We start from the raw sequence: 20,277 nt of genomic DNA, 5'->3' as shown, positions 1-20,277 counted from the left end.
AGGTGGATGGGGAGGGTGTTCCAGGTCTTGGCGGCGAGGTGGGAGAACGATCTGCTGCCGGAGGTCGCTCTTCGGAAGCGGGGGACTGTGGCGAGAGCAAGGTCGGCGGAGCGGAGCTGGCGGGTGGGGGTGTAGAAGCCGAGTGGTCTGTTGAGGTACGTTGGTCCGGTGTTGTGGAGTGCCTTGTGTGCATGGATGAGGAGCTTGAAGGTTATCCTCTTGTTGACCGGGAGCCAGTGCAGGTCTCTCAGGTGGGGTGGGATGTGGCTGTGGCGAGGGATGTCAGGGATCAGGCATGCAGAGGCATTCTGGAAGCGTTGGAGCCATCTCAGGAGTCCGGCAGAGGCTCCTGCGTAGAGGGCGTTTCCGTAGTCCAACCTGCTGCTGACGAGGGCCTGGGTGAACGTTTCAGTGGGGATCCACTTGTAGATCCTGCGGAGCATGCGGATGGTGTTGAAGCAGGAGGAGGAAACGGCGTGACCTATTTAGTCATGGAGAGGGTGGAGTCGAGGATGACCCCTAGGTTGCGTGCGTGGTCGGTGGGTGTTGGAGCGGTTCCCAGTGCGGTCGGCCACCAGGAGTTTTCCCAGGCCGAAGGTGTGGATCCGAGGATGATGGCCTATGTCTGCAGAACAATGTCATACATTCACCCCAGTACAGAGATCTGGGCCTAAATCCATCGTTTTTTTGCTCACTGTGCCATTCCAGTTTGAACCCAGCCATCTGCAAATCAGTCTTGACCCTGTGCCCAATGAGAACAGTCCAGCCAGAACTGCCAGGCCAGGTCCTCCTTGGACTGGAAACAAGCATCCTAGGACCGGTTTTGCCGTTTCACCCCTCTTCAGCCTGGATAACTTGACTCCAGTGGTATGGAGAGCACGGGACCCATGTCTGGGCATACCTGTCCCACTCGGGGTGACAAATGCAAAAACAACAATTGATGGACGGAATGCAGTACAATGTCATACATTCACCCCAGTACAGTGATCTGGGCCTAAATTCATCGTTTTTTGTGCTCACCATGCCATTCCAGTTGGAACCCAGCCATCTGCAAATCAGTCTTGACCCTGTGTCCAATGGAAACAGTCCAGCCTGAACTGCCAGGCACAGTGAGCAAGAACGATGGATTTAACCTAGATCTCTTGATTGGGGGGTGAATGTATGATTTATTCAGCATTCCGTCCATCATTTGTTTGTGTAGCGCATTACAATGCTGGCAGTCGGAAACTAAACTGCTCGGTCATTCTGGTCGGCTTCTGACGGGCTGCTCGGAACCGGCTCGTAATCCCAAAGGGTGGGCCTTTCCACCTTTGAGATTACGATGCACGGTTTCTGGCATGGTTTCCATGCCGGACTGTCTGACATGGACGGCATGCCGGAAAGCGTGTTGGGTGGCCTGCAGCAGGGCCCCCTCTGGTGCGCAGCCTCCGGTTGGGGGCTGAGGAGGCATCTACGGTGCCCCCCCCTGCTTTATCGACAAGAGAACATGAGTTGTCCACAAAAGGGAGAAAAAGAGCAAGAATTCTTGCTCTTGTCGATAAAGCAGTACATTTTGCCTTTCACGTCAAGGAGGTTACTGATGGAGTACTAGTATTCAAAGCGAAGTTATTTAGACTGTTGCGTAAAAAAAGTGGACCTTCCTGTCTATTATTGTTTATGTTTGATTCTATTATAGCTGCAAATATTATCCCCGGAACAAGGGAAAGTATCCCTAAATGCACTGGGCAACAACAGAAGATTGTAATCATGATTCATTTTGTTAAAACTACATTCGCAAATATTTATGTATCATTGATTTGGATCAAGAAGTTGATGCATTCAATTAGGTTTAAAGATGAATAAACCCCAGTAGTGGTCTATATGTTTATAAAGATTTTTATATGAGACAGACTTACCACATGTGCGATTAACATATATGATATATTCATTCAGTAGTGCCCCCGGGGTACAAAGTAGTGTTTTCTTTGGCACAATTAGAACTTCTCTAGCCCCCCCCCCCTTTGGACCCACAATAGATCATATTATTTTAATAATGATTGATAAACTGAATCAAGTGGCAATATTTAAAAATGATATGTCATAGTGACGTTCAACTCTGCACTAAATTGCATCCATTGCTACAGCCATTCTCAAAATAGGATTTATATGTCAAGTAAACCCCATCCGATACGTCACGATCGTCCAAGTTCAAAGATGACTGATACTTTACACATTGTTTTTGGATAAATGGTCATTCCTGTGACCCATGCCTACCTCGTGCCGTGCCTCAAATAACACATTAGCAATCTGGTTTCAAAAATCATAAACTTTATTTCTATCTTAAAGGGGAAACAACAAATTACACTTCCAGCACGTACTTATGACTGGGGTCCTGGCAATTTTAAAATGACCAGAATACACAATGACCATGGTCACCAAAAACTACATTTTATATTCTTATAATGTACAACTGGCATTGAAAGCAAAAGTGCATAATACATCTGCTTCAAACAACATAGCCACCATAAAATACACAAATAACCTTTACAATAAAATGCCAGTTTCTTAAATACAAAAGGAGTCATGTTGAACAATAGGACAAATAATTGCAATCACTTTGTACCTGTCCAGTGCTGGACTTGGCGTTGTTGCAATTAGTAACTGATCAAAATGTCAGTAATTTCGATTCAGAATGGACCAAAATTCAGAGTCTCGTCAGTGGGTCCAAGTCTCGAACTCCCGATTTAGGTTTGACTTTCTCCGGTTGTACAAGAGTGAAAGACAATTTCTGGAGGAAAAATAAAAAGCTTTCTGGTTTTGGCCCTTACTGGTCGCCCCACTTAGTATCTCAGCTCCTCCGTTCCCACAAAGCATGCGATTCGTCCATTTAATCCATGGCATAACAGAAGGGTTTCCTAATGACTCCTGTTGAGGCGCGAGGCCGCAGTGTATAGTTTTCAAGCCCAATGACCCTTGAAAACCTTCTTCGAAGTTTGGTCGAGCACTTATGATTGCAGGTCTTGAGTGCCGTTCTACCAATTAGACTAACTTGCTTTTATAAGGCAATCACCACACTGGAACTGGAGCTATAAAAACATGCTCTCGAGCAGAAATCACCTACATTATTTTCTGAGATATGTTTTCACTGGCGTGATTACTGCTGTGCTGGTCTTGAGCCATGATTAGCAGTGTTTGCTAAATGCAATAGCGAAGCAATAGCAGCCCTTCAACATTGGTTTGACCACCCAGTGGCTGACGCACGATGAAATCTACCTGCTTAAGGGTGCTTGAATGTGCAAATGAGATGGAATTTAAAAAAAATACAAGTGGCGTTGAGGGCCCTAGTGTATTTGCAGCCAATAATTTCACTCAGGAAAATTACCAGTGTTCCGGAATCCAGAATTTCCATACGTGAAAATGATCACCTCTCTTTAGAGGTTTGCGTATTGGAATGGGGAATAACACGTGGATGCTGTTTTTTCCACATTGGGAAAACTACATATTCGACCGATTGTAAGGTTCAACTTGGTGAAATGTGTGTTACCCAAACCACTATGGGTATTTTACTTTCACTGTAAACGTGACAGAACTCAACAACAACATCCTGAAGAACCTCAAAGAACTATACTGTTGCTCACTCTATACCTGATTGAGCCCATTCCATGTTTTGTCACAAACTAAGAACATGCCTGAATAGAAAACAGGGTTTCACTGAGCTTCTAACCACGGCCGGACTGGGAACCAAAACCGGCCCTGACAAACAGCTTGGCCGGCCCCCCAGGGGTAGGGAGCACCACTCCCATCTCACCGATGACGCTTACAGCGGGCCAATATTGCGGCTATGCTGCAAAACCAGCCTCAGATAACAAAAACGCCCCCCAAGGGACCAAAAGGGGCCCCAACACTGGTGACCCACTGGGGTAATGCCCGGGGCCCGCTATGGTCAGTCTGGCTCTGCTTCTAACAGCGGAGAATGTTAAGATTCTTAAGCGGACAGTGTCACTCAGGGGGCAGCTAGAGAAACTATACTTTTCTGAGAGATAGTTGGCAAAGTCGATGAACCATAAGTGGGTGGATGGGAGAAGGATAGCAACAGTGTAACGCGATATATACCTACACTCGTGCACTGACCTTCCATTACACAAAATGTACACCAGGACACACATCCCATTTACTACTCTGGAATAGAGGCTTCCAGGATCAATGGTAAACATCAGACACATGTTGACACCAACCCCAGGGCTGCTACTAAACAAGTTACAATATGTAAGAAATATGCATTTTCACAAAGTGAACTAATGACCCAACAAGGGTCTTTTTTGTTCATCTGTACAGATTCCCTCATACAATGGCTAGTGAAAAAAAAGAAATCTTGGCAATTCTCCTATAGAGAAAGACGTTTAAAAGGACTGCTTACTCTGTTTTGAGTTATCACATCATAACTTTGAAAAGGGACTCTGAAGAACAGTAGTAAAAAGTGCCCACACATAAAAATATATTATTTGCGGAGGATAAAACGTGACTTTTGGAGCAGTGCTTTTAGCAGGCACTCAGAGGATGTTATTTCGGTATGTGGTGTTTATATTTTACAGCTGAAGCAAAGTGCCCGTGGGACATGCTGCTCTTGATTAAGGTATTTCAAGGCAGGAGGCCGGTCCCTTGGGAACTCTTTGTTTACTCCCTTAGCAACACCTGATGCAAGGGGAGCGCACATGCAACAACATGTTTGCCAGGATTGCAAAGATGCAGCAACAGGTGAGCCGAGATAGTAAACAAAGAGAAATACATGGAGTAATAAAAACTCTCATGATCAAAATAAACAAACGAACTTAACAGGGAAATACTTGTTTCTTATGTTCTATGGACAGTAGGAGTTGGTGTCTGTGTGTGGGTGTGTTTGTGGGCTTTACAGATAGACATCATGGCTGTCAGATAAAGAGGGAGACAGGCGTGAATAGAGGTGCAAAAAACACAGTTGATGGACAGAATGCAGAACAATGTCTTACATTCACCCCAGTACAAAGATCTGGGCCTAAATCCGTCGGTTTTTTGCACTCCACACCACCCTAGGTCAGACAATGGCTATATGCAAATCAGCCTTGGCCCTGTGCCTCATGGGAACAGTCCAGCCCGAACTACCAAGCCATGTCTTTCCTAGACCGGAATCAAGCATCCAAGGACCGGTTTCTGGATATCAGCCTTCTTCAGCCTGGATAGCTTGACTCCAGTGATGTGGAGAGCCTGGGACTCACATCTGAGCATACCCAGCCCACTAGGGGTGAAAATTGCAAAAAACACAGTTGATGGACAGAATGCAGAACAATGTCTTACATTCACCCCAGTACAAAGATCTGGGCCTAAATCCATCGTGAATAGAGGTGAGCAGATATGTAATGTGCAGAAAAGTTTGGATTGAAAGGAGAGGGCAAGCTATACGGTTGCCTTGTAATTATAAAAAAATGATACAATAACATACGTGGGATACAATGTGGTTATCTTTTCTCAATACTATTTTCGATACTAGCTTTAGAAGGGTAGGGGGAGGCCTTGCTCATGTGACGTCAGAACATAATGGGCGTGGAATTTCTATGAGGCTGCGTGGAGGTGCCTCTCGCTGCACATCCTTAGAAAAGATGGAGGCAACTCTACCCCTAGTAACTTGGGAGTCTTGAAGCCAATGGGAGAGAAAGAGGTGGCGCTTCTTTACTCCAACATCGAGACTTTGGATCATGGGAGAGTTGGTTATCAGGATGCACTAAAATCATAATGGCTCGTTACCAAAGACTTTGAGGGCCAAATGACCAGGAAGTTAGGAGAATGTGTGAAAGAGAGTTACATTTGGAATGAGGATTGCATTGAGAAACAAAAAATAAGCAATGGAGATCAAATATGGGACGCAAAAGGAGTCAGATTATAGCAAGAGAATGCAAAGACGGTGTGACCATAGCGATGGGAAGGTAGTACCTATGGCAAATATTACCTGGTTGGATTTAAAGACCTTGCACAATATTAGTCTACCAGAAGAGTTATCAGCCCGTGAAATCTAGTGCAGGTTAGGATATTGTCTTTCTGCTACAAATGTGCAAAACTGCAATCTGACTCAGAGAGAAAAATTACAGAAAAACTCAAAAGTTGTCAATGTTGCTACCAACATGCTACTTGAAGTGAAATAGGCAAAACTGCATAGTATTCAAAGGTAGCATTGCATAGAGTGAATAGTGCTAACACTAATCAGTTGTGAGGTACCTCATAATGTATAGAACACGTTGTCTTAGTTACTGCTCAATTCCAATGATTCGAGGGAGCGGCCCACACTTCTTGAAAATATCACAGGGCCAAAGATTGTTGATTCCCAAGTTTTTATTCACGTATGGCCCTGTGATATTTTCAAGAAGTGCGGACCGCTCCCTCGAATCATTGGAATTGTATTGGACATTTTGGATCTTAGGACGGGGGATCCATTTGGGGTTTTGAGCGGACATCAAACCGGAATAGACAATTGAGTTATTTCTATCTGGGAATTTGGGTTATTATCTGTGTGTGGTATCCTCACCGTTGCTTCTTTTGAATATCTTAGTTACTGCTTATCTGACCATAATAACATCCATTTGATGTATCTAGTGTAGCACAATAGGACTCCTTTTTATTAAGAAGTTGGAGAGGTACTTCAGTGATGTTAATATTCCTAATATTGTGATCAGACTAAGAAGCTTATTATTACAACACTACTCCCAGAGATGGCTTATGTGGAGGAGACCACCTCGATCTTTCTCTAAACCTTCTTGACTGCTCCTGAAGAGCTTCATGTAAAATTAAGCTTTTAGGTCCTTTCAAAACAAATGTTAATGGGATTGGTGTCACAAAAGAGCCAAGGGCAGCTCATTTTGGAGTACTGGAAGATTAATGCACAGTACACAATAATGATCTTAGCACTATACTGCAAGACGGCATGGGGGGATTGGGAAAGGAGGCAAAAAAATAAAACCTGCTCCAAATATTCAAGTGGTGAAGCTTATTGATGGTGCAATCAAATATAACTAAGCTGTAAACTATGATAGGATTGTTTAGCAACTGTATATCTATATCACGCCATATGCCTAATGTGGGCTGGTTGCATGCTACTCCATACATCTTGGAATGTGAGCTCACTAGAATTAAAATGTACTTAGATTCTCTGCCACTGCGGGGTTAAAAATAAAAAAACACCACTATGTTACCCACTTCTGTTGGGAAAAGTTCATTATTCTCACATTTTGTGAGCGTGAGTTTTCGGGGCCCGAGTGATAGAGCACTGTCTAACCTACTCGTTGTAGACCTTTGAGAATGTTGATAGTTTGGGGTTTGAGTCGGACAAATTCAAGGCATTCAGTGGCTAGGGACCAACTCAAGATGCAAAACCTGGATGCCAACCCATCTGGTTTTGTTGCACCAGTTACTGTAGGGGATTATGGGTTGGCAGAATTGTCACTCTTTTTTTTATTCATTTGATGGGTTATAGAACTATCTTCATGCACTCTGCTGTTCCTTTAGGTCTACTTTGTGTGGTGGTGTCGAGATAAAAACCTAGCCAGGAAGGAATATTCAAAACAACTCATTGTCTTAGGTACCGCAATAGTGTGTTATACCAGAGCCACTAGAAGCTTACAAGAAAAAAAAAAGTTGCATTCAAATGTGAATTCTGACTGTAGAAATCCTTGTACTGACATACATTTTTAAACTACTAGGACAACACGTAGACATTGATTTTTCTATATATAAACATCAAAGCTATGAAAGCAGGAAATATTGATATGTGATCAATTTGTGCAACATCAAAGCTAAATGGCACCACTGCTCTAGACATTACATATCAATATCAGATGATATATAGCCCAATTATTTCAGATGAAGTAATGAAAACTACAACTCCCAGACTAAAGTCTTCTGAGCAGTGAAAGCCTCGGACGTGAGCATTGTTGGTGAAACAGTGCAGAGGAGAGAACTGGCAACCCCAGCAATAAGCAACCATAGGTGAGAACATTTCCGGCCAGTGCCTACAAACTGATCTCTTTCAAACATAACTCTTCTTTCAGAAAGATATATCAGGACCAGGGTTCTTGATTTATTCCCAAATTAAAAAAAAAACGATGCAGAATAAATTAGGTCTTCCTCTGTCGTTCCTGCAAGCTGGTTAATTGCATTTGTTTCATATATCTCCAAACAGCCTGCTACATTAATTACATTCTGTAGCACCAAGCTCCTCTGCTACACTCTGTCACTTCTACTGAGCACTTTAATTGTATCTCTCTGAGCTACACGCCATTTTTCGGCACTTACTCATAATTACATTTGTACCATCTAATGCTGAACACTTCTCTGTGCATGGCTATGGCTTTGTGAGATGTGATCTGTTTGTCTTTGCCTGTGGAAGGGGGTTGGTGCACCGACCGTGCCTGTCTGAATGTGTTTCGCTGGAAGCCTCATGAGCTACCCTCCATGAATGTTTGATGCAGAGCTGGGGGTGGGGCCAGCTGCCTTTGACCCGGCTCTAATTGCAGTGGGGAACACCAGCAGCAGCAATGCATGGATTAGCACAGAACTCACAAGCGTGGCCAATTTACCTTGGATTCGAAAGATCTCGCATGAATTCAATTTGTTATGTAGGTTTAGACTGCACTTGAAGACCACAAACAAAGGTGAACCTGGCGATTGAACGCCGATTTACATGTTGGTGGATAAACAGCCCCTTTTAGATGAGCCGGGCTTACGGTAAGCCCTCTCAACACTCTGTTGTCACAGATTGTCCATGGCTGTCAAAGGAGACCAATATGCTCTTCTTGTAATACACCCACACTCCACAGAATTAATACAGTCAGAGAAAAACATCAAGAACACAACAACAAGAACCTTGTGTGGATGTTTTAACCACAAAATAGCTGCTATTACTGACAGGGTCAGCGAAGGCAACTAACCAAATTCAACAACAGTGCATGGAAATTTGCCATTTTTTGTTAAATCCAAACCAGAACAATGTTGTGTTACATGTGCACAATAGACCCAAACCTTACCTGACCTCAAAATGTATTCAATCCTGAACAAAGCGTAGGTCGATGTAAGGTAAGTGATGTCTCGCATCAAAAGACATCAGCCCAACGACAAACTGTTCTAGTCATTGCAAACAGGCAGTGTAAAACAAAACAACAAAGAACAGGGTGCAGGAAAATGGAGATTGGGAATACTGAAACTCTACCACCCTCAGTGTAACTGCCCTTCTGAATGTACTAAACATGCAGTCAGGCCACCTCAAAGATATGCAAAGTGTCTTGGTAGGGTGGTGCATTCCAATAGAGGGCCCCATTCTGCACAAGGGCTACTGTCTCAACCTTGAAAACTGTAAAGTACAAAGAGCTGAAATCAGGAATTAGAGACATCAATCTGTGTCTCTAAACACCATCATGGCACCTACCAACTTCAGCAGTTGAGAACCACTGACATCTAACAATATTCAAATAAGGAGGCTGCAGAGCAAAAGTGTGTACAGACGATCAAGCAAAGACAAAGCTGGGGCACAAAGAAGAATAGAGCCTCCAGCCAGAGCAGCTAGGTGTACAGTAATGGGCCAAGCAGCAAGTCTGAAACACTTGAGGCTCAAGCTATCCAAGTCCAATATCTTACCCGGCAAACAATGTACATCCAAAATTCTCCCTAGAGCCTAGAGGAGTCGGGTCACAATGTGCACTACAACTGCAAGCATACACACTTGTAGGAAACGTGTGGAATGGAAGTAGAAACTGTTTTCCTCATAATTACCTAGATTATAGCCATATAGGCCTGTTTATAGGAGTCATTTTAAACATAAAACACATCTAGGTCACTTCACTTTGCATTTAATTGGAGCTTACCTTCAACCATGGGATTTCTACATACAAGTGTCACGAGGTGTATGCATAACAATTAAAATCTGGTAATGTGGGAAATACAGGAGAAAATATAAAGCAGCTCCTTCAGAGATATAAATTCAAACAAATCCAAAAGGTATGAATTATGGCAGGGCCAACTCAGCCTTTGAGCATTCTGGAGAAGGACAATATTAGTGATGTTGAGGTGGGTTATGATGGTACCTGTCATTAAGCAATTGATAATAACTAAGGTGGCAGGGGATGCATGGCAGCACAGGGTGATAGAATTCTATTCTAGAGAGCTGTATAGTAGCACCAATAGTAGGAAATGGTTGCTATCCGACGGCACCGAAAGGTTCTCCAGTGATCAGGATTCAGGACACTGCTGTTGTAGCACTTGGGGTGGAGGGTGGTGATGGCGCTGTGTGTGTGTGTGTGTGCCGTCCCACGGAATGCTAAACTGATACTTCTGCTTGTCTGCCCACCCACAAGATGAAAGGCTTCACTTATAGTCATTTACCCTTTCGCAGCTCACTGCCACCACCACAGGAAGAATAAATCTGCCAGGGTGACCTTCCAAAGCGGCTACCACGCTCATAACTGAATCATTCCAACTGAAATGCACTGGGCGTGAGGAACAAGCCAAACTGCAAACAACATATTCAGCCACAGAAGAGTATGTGAGGACAAGTCCATACACTCATGTGAAAGCAAACAGTACAGAAAGACGATGCTTCACAAGGATTGGCTGAGGAATCGATTGTATGCTCGAGTCCCTAACCTCACCAATTGATCACTTTGTGTGACCCTGAGCAAATCACTGTATACCTAGTTTGTGCCCTCACTTGCCCATCTGTAAAACTGAGAGAACCTCCAAATTGGACGAATACTGGTGTTTGGGACTTTTTAAATGGTTCATTGGCCCATGGACTGCTCATCACACTTGTTTGCTCTGCCTAACTTTAATACCTATGCAGATTGGCCTAGACGGTTGCTGTATCTGTACACCGCATAACATGGAAAAAGTATTTCGGAGATAATTCTGTTGATTTCCTACAAGACAGACATGGCCACAAACTGACAGAGATGGGTGAATAGACAGAGCGAGAGAAATCTTGATTTATGAAAGAGGTTCGTCTTTGAGTGACACAACTGACTTTGAGCAGCGAATATTCAACTTCAGATCCCAGCTTTCCCGAGACTAAGCCGTGTGATCTTGAGTCCGCTGTTTCACACAGTTTTGGGTGTCTCTAGAAAACCGGAAAACGAGCATTCCCTCGGGTCGCATTTCAATCTATGTACACTAGATAGATATCTCAGTGGAAACGTGTACCGATCGGCCTCTCTGCAGTCACCTCAAAAGAGACGGGTCATGGCTGATGTCTAGAATGCAGACATGCTCAATTCACAAAGCTCTCTCTCATTGAAAGTAGATCGAGTTTCACCCAACGGCACGGTCACATCCCCTTAAAGATCTATGATCTAAGCATAAAGGGAAACTTGACCCGTATAGCGCCTCGTTGACTCCACTGTGAAATCAATGCGCTTGCCATCAAAAGTTCTTCAAAGCCTGCATCCCTGGTGAGAAATTCTCCCAAACACAGCCAAGTTGACAGTATCCGACCTTGACAGAACACTAGGACCCAGAAATCCAACAGTCTAGCGTGCGCGCGTGCAGATAAGAGACATTTTCAAGGGCTGCGCCACTAAATGGACCGGGCCACCTAGTTTTGTGGGGTTTTTGTTCTACGCTTTAACTGCAGTAATGGGGACTTCCACCCTACATCATCTGGAGTAATATCACCAAACCAGTCTGATTCACTCTTAAATTGCGGCTGAAATTACTCTTACACGGTTGTCCCTACACCCAACTGCTGAGGCAAGCATTAGAAGAAAATGTTCTCCCTAAACTCCAGTGTCCCAGACATGTCTCACCTCAAAGACAAGGAAAGACAGGCTGTATTTCCAGTCTGTATCCTACATTAAAGTGCAACATTCTAGCTTATAACAGTATACACAACAGAAAGGCTACCATGCAACCAATTGACGAGGTGTCCATCTTTCTGTTGTATCACGTTTTGTGACATTTTTGTGTGTTGCAATATAGCAGGGCACAGGAAATATTCGGTTTACTTTTTATATATTATTAAAAGTTACCTGTTTCAGGTTAGTTCTCCAGCACACGTGCCGTTTCCCAGCAGGCGCTTTACAATAAGTGGAAATGTACATTTTCAGACACAAAAAGGGAAACTTACCAAACACCTGCAAGCACACACATCCACAGAGCAGCAGGTGAGTTAGCAGATCCATGTTGTCATATTACACACAATCCAGAATCTGAGGTAGCACAATCCCAGAGCGTCAAGTGCCAACAAGTACCAGGGGAGGCACGTGGGGGCTTCGCTAGGAGCCGATCAAGCAGCAGGTAAGTGATGGCAACACCTCCACAGCGCCTTGAGGGAAGCGGTCGGGGCAGGACAGCGCTAGATCCATAGCACTACACAGGTTGCCTCCATCCACTCCGATTCCCAAATCCCCACAGATCCAGCCCAGCCAACGCAATTTCTAAACTGCTCCCCTTAAAATCCTTGGTAAATCCAGAACCAGGTGTTTCCTCCAAGGCCCAACAAATAGAGACCGGTTCCTTAAAAAAGTGCACTGCGAACTTCTCAGCAGGCTGCATGAAACAATTCTGTTTTTGCCCTGTTCGTCCACAATCAGCCGGCGCAGCGAGTTTCTCACTAACTTGCACCCAGGAGGGTCAGGGGAGGGAGTGTGTGTGGAAGTGGCGGCTGCCCAACAGTTTGTTGAATGGAGGCAGGTGCCGGCAGAGGGGCGGGCGCTGCTGTGGGGCAGGGACGGTAGGAAGAGTGTGGAACAGCCCCGCTCAGCCCTGGCTCCCCGTCCCTCCGCTCGCACTGCTGCTCCCCCTGAGCCAAGCAGTGGCAGCGGCAGCCTCCAGCCCTCCTCCCTCCCGCAGGTCACGTGGCGCTCCCTCTCTCCATGATCCCGCGTCGCATCCCGAGAGGAACTTGCGAAGGGGAGGAGATGTCGGATCAGCCAAGTGGCAGAGGCAAGAGGAGGGCGGGGGAGCGAGGCGTCGAAAGCATCCTCTGAGCGCTGCACACCGCAGATCAGAGAGCCCAGCCGTCCGGGGATAAATAACCGCACACAGCCCTCAACGAGAGCGGATGATGGGCTTGGAAGAGGGAAACGAGCACTTATGGCTTGGTCCTCTTCCCTTTACGCCCGTCCCCCCCTCCTCCACCCCATGCATGGCTGCATATTACTTCCTCCGTGACAGACAGGCCATTTTCTGGCTGATTGTTTTCAAGCTGATGGCATTCCCTAATGTTCAGAGGTTCTGTAAAGAGAGCGCATACGGGTACGAGAGAGGTGTGTGGTCTGATGTGTGCCCGCCACCTCACAGACACGCTTTTGTTATTTTAAAGGCGCTCGCACCAGCGGCTGAGCCTTTCGTGTGTAGGGCGGGGGGTCTCGAACTGTAGGGGAAACGAGCCCATTGTGTTTTACGCGAGCGCCATGTGATTGAACTGTTGTCATCGCTGTGAACGCCAAACACACGGCGACACACACGGCAGCCGCCAAGGGATGACAATAATAGGCGCCAAAAGCGAGAACAATGGAGCCCACCCCGGGCAGGTAGAGCTGCAGCATTAAGAGCAAAGGGGTTCGGCATCTGCCGTGCAGTTTATGTAAATAGTGTGGATGTCGAGCCACGTGTGATCACAGGCTCGCTGCTTCCCGGGGGCGCCGATGATTCACGGCGGGGAGGCACGCACTGGCACGCGGCCGGGAGCGGAGCCTGGATTACAAGGCTCTAGTTCCCCCTGCTGGAAGACCTGCTGCTTTTGTGCTTTACGACATTCCGTGGGCTGGGATCGCAGAAGCAGAACCAAACCTGTCTGCGCCGAGGACAGGGGCCATTGGTGCAGTAGGTGTAATGGCACCGGGGCCCTGAGGGACAAATTGACCCAAGAAAATTCTGTATTTTTCCTACTCATCAGCTTTCAAAGGAACCATTCTCCTTCCCTTGCACCAGGGCCCGTGGCACATTTGCTCTGCTACTGGCCTCGACAGGCGCGGCTGAAACGTAGGGCGTGCGGTAGAGCCGAGAGATTATCCCTGGACAGGGTGGGGAGGGGGTACACGAGCTGCTCAGACCAGGAGAAGAGTTGCCTTTGGGGAAGGATAGGAAAACATCAGTTAAGCTTTTTCCGTTTATGGTCCAGACCAGGGCTTTAAATGAGATGAAAAAACGGAGAGGGCGGTTCTCTCAAAGGGGCGTGGCCAATGTAATTAAGGACGTGGCTTAAAAATACTTTAAGCTAAAAAGTGCTTAGCATAGTGTGCCGCCCGACTTGTATTTTGCGGTTTCTGTCATTGTATCCAGATATTTGATCCAACAAGTAACATCATACCTTAAACAAGTCAGGTCTATTGGCTTTGTCAATGGTTGTTAGTTGCATAAGATAAATTAGCAGCAACTATGGAATGTATATGATTGAAAAAGCTTCCATTTAAGCCATGATGACCCCACAAAAATGTTGCTGCTCCTGAGTTTCAAAAAGAGAAGGAAAGCAAGAGAGAAAATGACTCTCTTTAAAGGATTTCCCTCCCCCTACAACGCTTGCCTGGCATGACGTCATGCCGTAACTTCTCCACTAGTGAGAATTGAGCAGGGTGAGCACGCGCATATCGACGTGCCCGCTGTCACTGCTGTCCGTTAAAAAAGGGACCAGCTGTGCCAGGGCCAGGGGCGGCCTTAGGCATGTGCAAGCTGTGCACCTGCACAGGGCCACCAAACCCCAGGGGCCACCACGCCAATATATATCCTTAATATAATAATCCTCTGAGGATGGATACATATTTGCGTGGCGGCCCCTGGCAGGGATTTGGCGGCCTCCGGCTCTGTTCCACTTCCAAACACCCTGACCCCCCCCCCCCCTCTTCACTGGCCTCCGCGCTCCGCCACGCCCGGACCCCCTCTTCCGGGGCCCCCTACCTACGCTCCATGCCCATGGCCACCTTGAGCCTAGAGCCGCCCCTGCCAGGGCACAAAACAGAGCCCGATAGAGACACTTTTCAAGACCCCCTTTAAAAAACAGCCAATGCTCAACACCGGTGTGACCAGACCCACTTAAAGCCCTGGTCCAGACAGATTTCAATAACATAATAGGAAGGGAAGGAAGGGTTTATCCAGGTGAACACATTTATGGCAGATTTTAAGAAGATCCACATAAGATATATATATTTATAATTCTTTTTATTAAACAACACGTGCCGGCATGGTAACATGGATCAGATTGACATTATACACTTAAGATGAATTCATTCAACAACACAGTAATAATCACAGTAGTAACACTAACAGAGCAGTCACACTTCCTGGAACACAGCATTTATGGTGAGGACAGGTCATAAGAAAGGGAGTTGCGCGGTGGACTACAGATCTCCCCCCGGTATGTGTTCCATGCCCCCCAGATTTGTGACCATTTCTTTGGGCAGCCCCTCGTGAGATAAACTAGTTTCACTCGTAACATACACCAATCCATGTGTTTCTTCCATTCTGCTATGGTAGGTGGGTTTTCAGCTCTCCACAGCTGAGCGATGTTTCTTTTTGCCACCATGCGGCCTAGCGTGACCCAGATCTTACCCATTCTGCTCAGGTCCATGGGTTCCGGTACATTCAAAAGGCACCTTTTTGCTTCAGGGCGGATGACCAAATCCAACACTTCGCTAAGAACAATATGTATTCAGCGCCAATACACCTGAATAAGATCACATTCCCATAGAATATGCATAAATGTGCCCTCATTACCACACTGTCTTCTGCAATTCCCCCGTGCCTTCCCCATGTGAACCAGGCAGGGTCCAGTGATGTACACCCTATGCAATAATTTGAGCTGAAGGAGTCGCAATCTAGCCAAAATTGCAACTTCCTGTGGGGAGGCGAGTGCCTCCTGCCATTCCTCATCATCCAGTTCAAGGCCATCTCTTTCCCACTTCGCCCTGGTTCCCTGGAGGGGGTCTACGGTGCTGTTTATCAGCTTTTTATATGTAAGAGAGATTTCCTTCTCTTATAGGTATCCATCGAACAATCTGTCCTCGAGGGGTGAGGATTTTGGGCGGGGGGGGCATTTAGTGAAATGGGACTGTAGTGTATGTCAGACTTGGGGATAACAAAAGTATTCTGGGTTGGTGAGTTTGTTGGTCTGTTGTAGGGAAGCAAATATCACCACGTCTCCCTTTACCCACATGTCTCCTCCATTCGAGATCCCGATAAGGTCCCATTTGTCAAACCCGTTCAGCTTCCACAGATCCCCCAGCATCTCTGAGTCCCAGAGAGGTGTTGCTAACGTCAGTTTTCGCTCCCATCCCAGGCTTTTGGTTGATGCGTGCCAGTCCTGCACTGAGTATTTGGTCGGCCCAGAGAAGGGGAACCGCCGTGGTCTAGAATAGAGGGCTCTGTTGTAATTCCTGCCCGGAAGGAGCTACCGGTCCATGGCATAGCCCGGGTCGTCTATGTGGCGATAAGTGCCGTGATTAATGGCTGCAAGATGGGCCGTCCAATAATATTTCTTACGGTCGGGAAGGCTGATGCCCCGCGTCATACCAGTTAAGGGTGAGTTTGGTAAGTGCTATTCGTGGTTTCCCTTCCCACAGCAAGTCCCTCTGTAGTCCCTCTTTTTCCCTGAAGTAACGTGTAATCACCGGGTCGGGGTAGTTTTGTAGTGCGTAGAGGAAGCCGGACAAGGACATCATTTTAAAAAGCACTTCCCTGCCCAAAAGTGAGAGAGTAAGCGCCTTCCAGGCTGTTACGTCTTTGTAGTGGCAGGAGTAGATTGCGAACGTAACATAGATGTTGGTTTGATGTTACAAAATCCCCTTAAAGCCCATTGTGGTCATTTGTGTAGGGCAGCCCTTAGGTTTAACTGGCGGGTCCCCGTTGAGGACGTAGAGAAGGGATATACCCCAGTTTATGGAACATCCAGAAAATCTACAGAAGGTTGCAAAAGTATCAAACACTGCAATCAACGATGCTTGTGGGGAGGCTAAGAACAGAAGGATGTCATCTGCACACAGGGAGATGCGGTCTTCCCATGTTTCTGCCCATCGGAGGCCGCGTATGACTGGATCTCTACAAATCCATGCCGCAAGGGGCTCAAACGCAAGAGCAAAGAGGAGGGGGACAGCCGACAACCCTGGCAGGTCCCCCGACCCAGTGCAAACACCTCAGATTTGTTGTTGTTCACTACAACTTGCACCAGGGGCTCTGAGTAGAGGAGCTAGATCCAGTGAATAAACCCAGGCCCAAACCCCAGCTTTACAAGTACGGCAAAAATGTACAGCCATTCAATGGTAGCGAGTGCTATGGATGCGTCTAATGAGACTATGATCGCCGGCTCTTGTATCGTGGCTAGCCTTCCCATTACACCGTGCACTCTTTGGAGATTCAGTGCTGTATTGGGCTGGAGCATAAAGTCTGACTGGTCTGGATGTACTATTTCGCTGATAACTTTGACAAGGCTGTTGGCAAGGAGCCTAGTGAGAATTTTGAGCTCCCCATTTAGGAGAGAGATAAGCCTATAAAAGGCGCAATCTGTCTTAGGTTTATCCTCCTTATGAATGGTGATGAGCGTGGCCACCCTCTGGTCTAGTGGGAGCGTCCCCTCCTTTTTGCAACCTGTAAACAAGTTCCACAGATGTGGGGCTAGTTTGTCCAACGCTGATTTATAGAGCTCGATTGGAAGGCCGTTAGGGCCCCGCGCCGTGCCTGACTGGAGATTCCTAATCGCAAGTGCAATTCCGTCGTTAGTAAAGTTGCTGTCCAGTAGCTCCCGGTCAGGAACCGGCAGGGTAGGAAAAGCAATGTCTCTGAGAAGGGACCAGGAATCTTCTTCGGTACAGGAAGTATGTGCGCGATAGATGTCACTAAAGTGTGCTGCAAATGTATTGGCCATCTTTGTCTATCAACTCTGGCACCAACCTGGAAGCCAACTCTTTCCTGTCCAGCCATGTTATGAGTTTCCCTGCCTTATCCCTAGGTCATACACTCTGCCCGTCTTCTCTCCCCCAAATGATTTGGCCCGGTCTGTGGCTATTGCCTTATATGCATCCCTTTTAAGTTGCAAAATATGTAGATCGTGGATATTTTTGAGGAAGGAGTGAAAAATGCCCGCAATGCTGCTTTGTAACTCATAGCCCATTCAATAATGCAATATTCTTGAGTAAAATCGCACAAAATTAGGCAACCATCTTGCTGAGCTCAGCTATTTAAGGGAGTTACAGTCAATTTGAAGGCCTATCTCATAAAGGCTATCGGGGGTGCAACTTGTGTGTCAGCTGTTTCCACTGTAATGAATGTGTCAGTTGCTTTCGCCTGCAGACAATGGTGGAGTGCCTCCTGCACTATGGTAACCTCTGCAGCGCTGTCGAGGAGTGTCACCACCCATCTCCAGTCAAGGAGTAGGGTACCCACCATCAGAGGCAAACTTCGCAGTCAAACAGGCAACTTTTTTCTTCTGAAATGGGTCACGAAATTGAGGTGGTCCCTCCGGCTTGGTTTTTACGTCCAACTGGCTTTCAGGTTGCATCTTGCTTGCACAGACTCGCCTTCTCTGTGATCCTGATGTCCTCCTCCAACGAACTGTTGGTCCGATGATTCCTGAAACGAACAAGGATCAGGAACCTGGAACCTCTCTGGTGTTTTAATTTTAGAGTCGTCAGGCAAATCATATCTATGTTCAAAAGCATTTGGGGTTGGCAAACTAGCACAAGAAGGTGGTTTCTGTCGTTTTTGCCTCAGATTTTTACTCCAAGCCTTCTTAGGGAAGACTGGACAACCCTCCTCCTCAAGAGGAGGCTTATTTTGTACCTAAGTAAAAGGTATTTTTCCCAGACTATTCTGCCCTAATGATGTGTACACATCCACAACAATAATCAGCAACTGTTGTTGCTTGTCATCATCCACCACAGCTGATAGGAGTTGACACACATGCAAGCTAACCGCATTACATTTAACATTGGCCAGAATCATGTCAGAGACAATAGGGAACATGCCCACTAATCTCATCCCCAACTCCAGGGCTGGACCAGCCCAGTGTTCATCTTGAACCTTCTTAAGAATGCTCGGCAGAACACTCATGGAGGGGGTGCAAAATCACAGTGTATACACCACAGCAAACACAGTCCCCCAGGTGGTGCAATCAGCTAAAGCGGGGATAATACCACTAGGTAAACTCATTGTAAGGATCCTGTGTTTTTCTACAGGAGTAGTATGCAGAAAAAGAACTACGAGTTGTTCAAATTTCTCTGCCAATCAATATGCAAAATCAACTCTATTTTGAAGACGTTTGCCCATCACTGAATGAATCATGATGGGACTTTTAACAAGACCACCAACCATGTGCAGGTGGCTGTTGAGCAGCTTCAACCGGAGCCACTTGGATATTAAGTGCCATAAACTGTATAACACTTCTGTGTATATGAATCAAAGACATATGTAATTGACGTAGCTCTGGGAATGTAACATTAAGATAATTAGGATGTGGTGTGAAACCAGACCATCGACCAATAAGGGTCCTAAACGGACTGCAGAAACAAGGTGAGGAAGGGTACCATTAAAACATAATGTATGCTCCCAGGCTGTCTACGGAACTTCGAGTAACCAATAAGTGCGATCTCACGGAACCACCGCTGGTGTATATTCATGAAAGAGATTATCATTCCCATCTACTGCTGGAAATGGTACCAGAGAGTAAAAGACTTCGAAGCGATAAGCAGCATCCGCTTAGACTACAAAAGTGAAATCAGCCCCAGCATTAGGTATTCCACTTGCGGTCAAATATGCTGTAACCGCCGCACGGTTAGGTGCCCCAATAGCGACTGGTTGTGCCATAGTAGAAATGAGACAAAAGAACAATAAGGACCGTAGTTCAAAACTGGGTTTAACAAAGAAAACAAAATCTTTCAAAATTCATGCTTTAAAAACCTATAAACACTCCAATATAGGAGGGGAAGCCCTCTCACCATCGACATCTCCGGAAATGGTGAAAGGGTATTGTGGACAAGTACTATTCAGGAGTCTCACGAATAAGTACCAGACCAAACGGTGGCGCCATGTTGCAAGGATTCTGCACAAAACAGAACTATGCGCAGGATTATAGGACCTTGGTGAATGGGGACTGAGTCAACCCACCACCATAGTATCCATGAGCCCAGGACCAACTAGATATAGTGTCTCACTTGTTCTCCTACTCACTCACAGAGAAGCAAATGATTAGACACCCCAGAACACAACACTCTGAGATTTCTCAGGAATCGCAGTAACAAGACACAACCTTTCGCTTGTACTCGTCCACAATAAGATCTGACAAAGTCACGAAATAGTTAAAAA

The 20,277-nt window shown here is 46.2% G+C and overlaps 1 protein-coding gene across 12 annotated transcripts in view; it reads right to left on the bottom strand.

Moving 5' to 3' along the window:
- Positions 1–12,813, bottom strand: part of ROBO2 (roundabout guidance receptor 2) — a 770,916-nt gene extending 758,103 nt beyond the window's left edge. For all 12 annotated transcript variants that reach the window (XM_086934061.1, XM_086934068.1, XM_086934067.1 and 9 more), the window contains exon 1: positions 12,113–12,813. In XM_086934061.1, the coding sequence (XP_086790187.1) occupies positions 12,113–12,167 (55 nt within the window). In that variant the 5' untranslated portion in view covers positions 12,168–12,813. The remainder of the gene's footprint in view (positions 1–12,112) is intronic.
- Between the last annotated feature and the right edge of the window lie 7,464 nt (positions 12,814–20,277).

This window comes from Lissotriton vulgaris, chromosome 8 (assembly GCF_964263255.1).
Source record: "Lissotriton vulgaris chromosome 8, aLisVul1.2, whole genome shotgun sequence".
NCBI classification, from domain to species: Eukaryota; Metazoa; Chordata; class Amphibia; order Caudata; family Salamandridae; genus Lissotriton; species Lissotriton vulgaris.
Note: the sequence above shows the minus strand (reverse complement) of the source record. Positions and strands in the feature narration are given on the sequence as shown.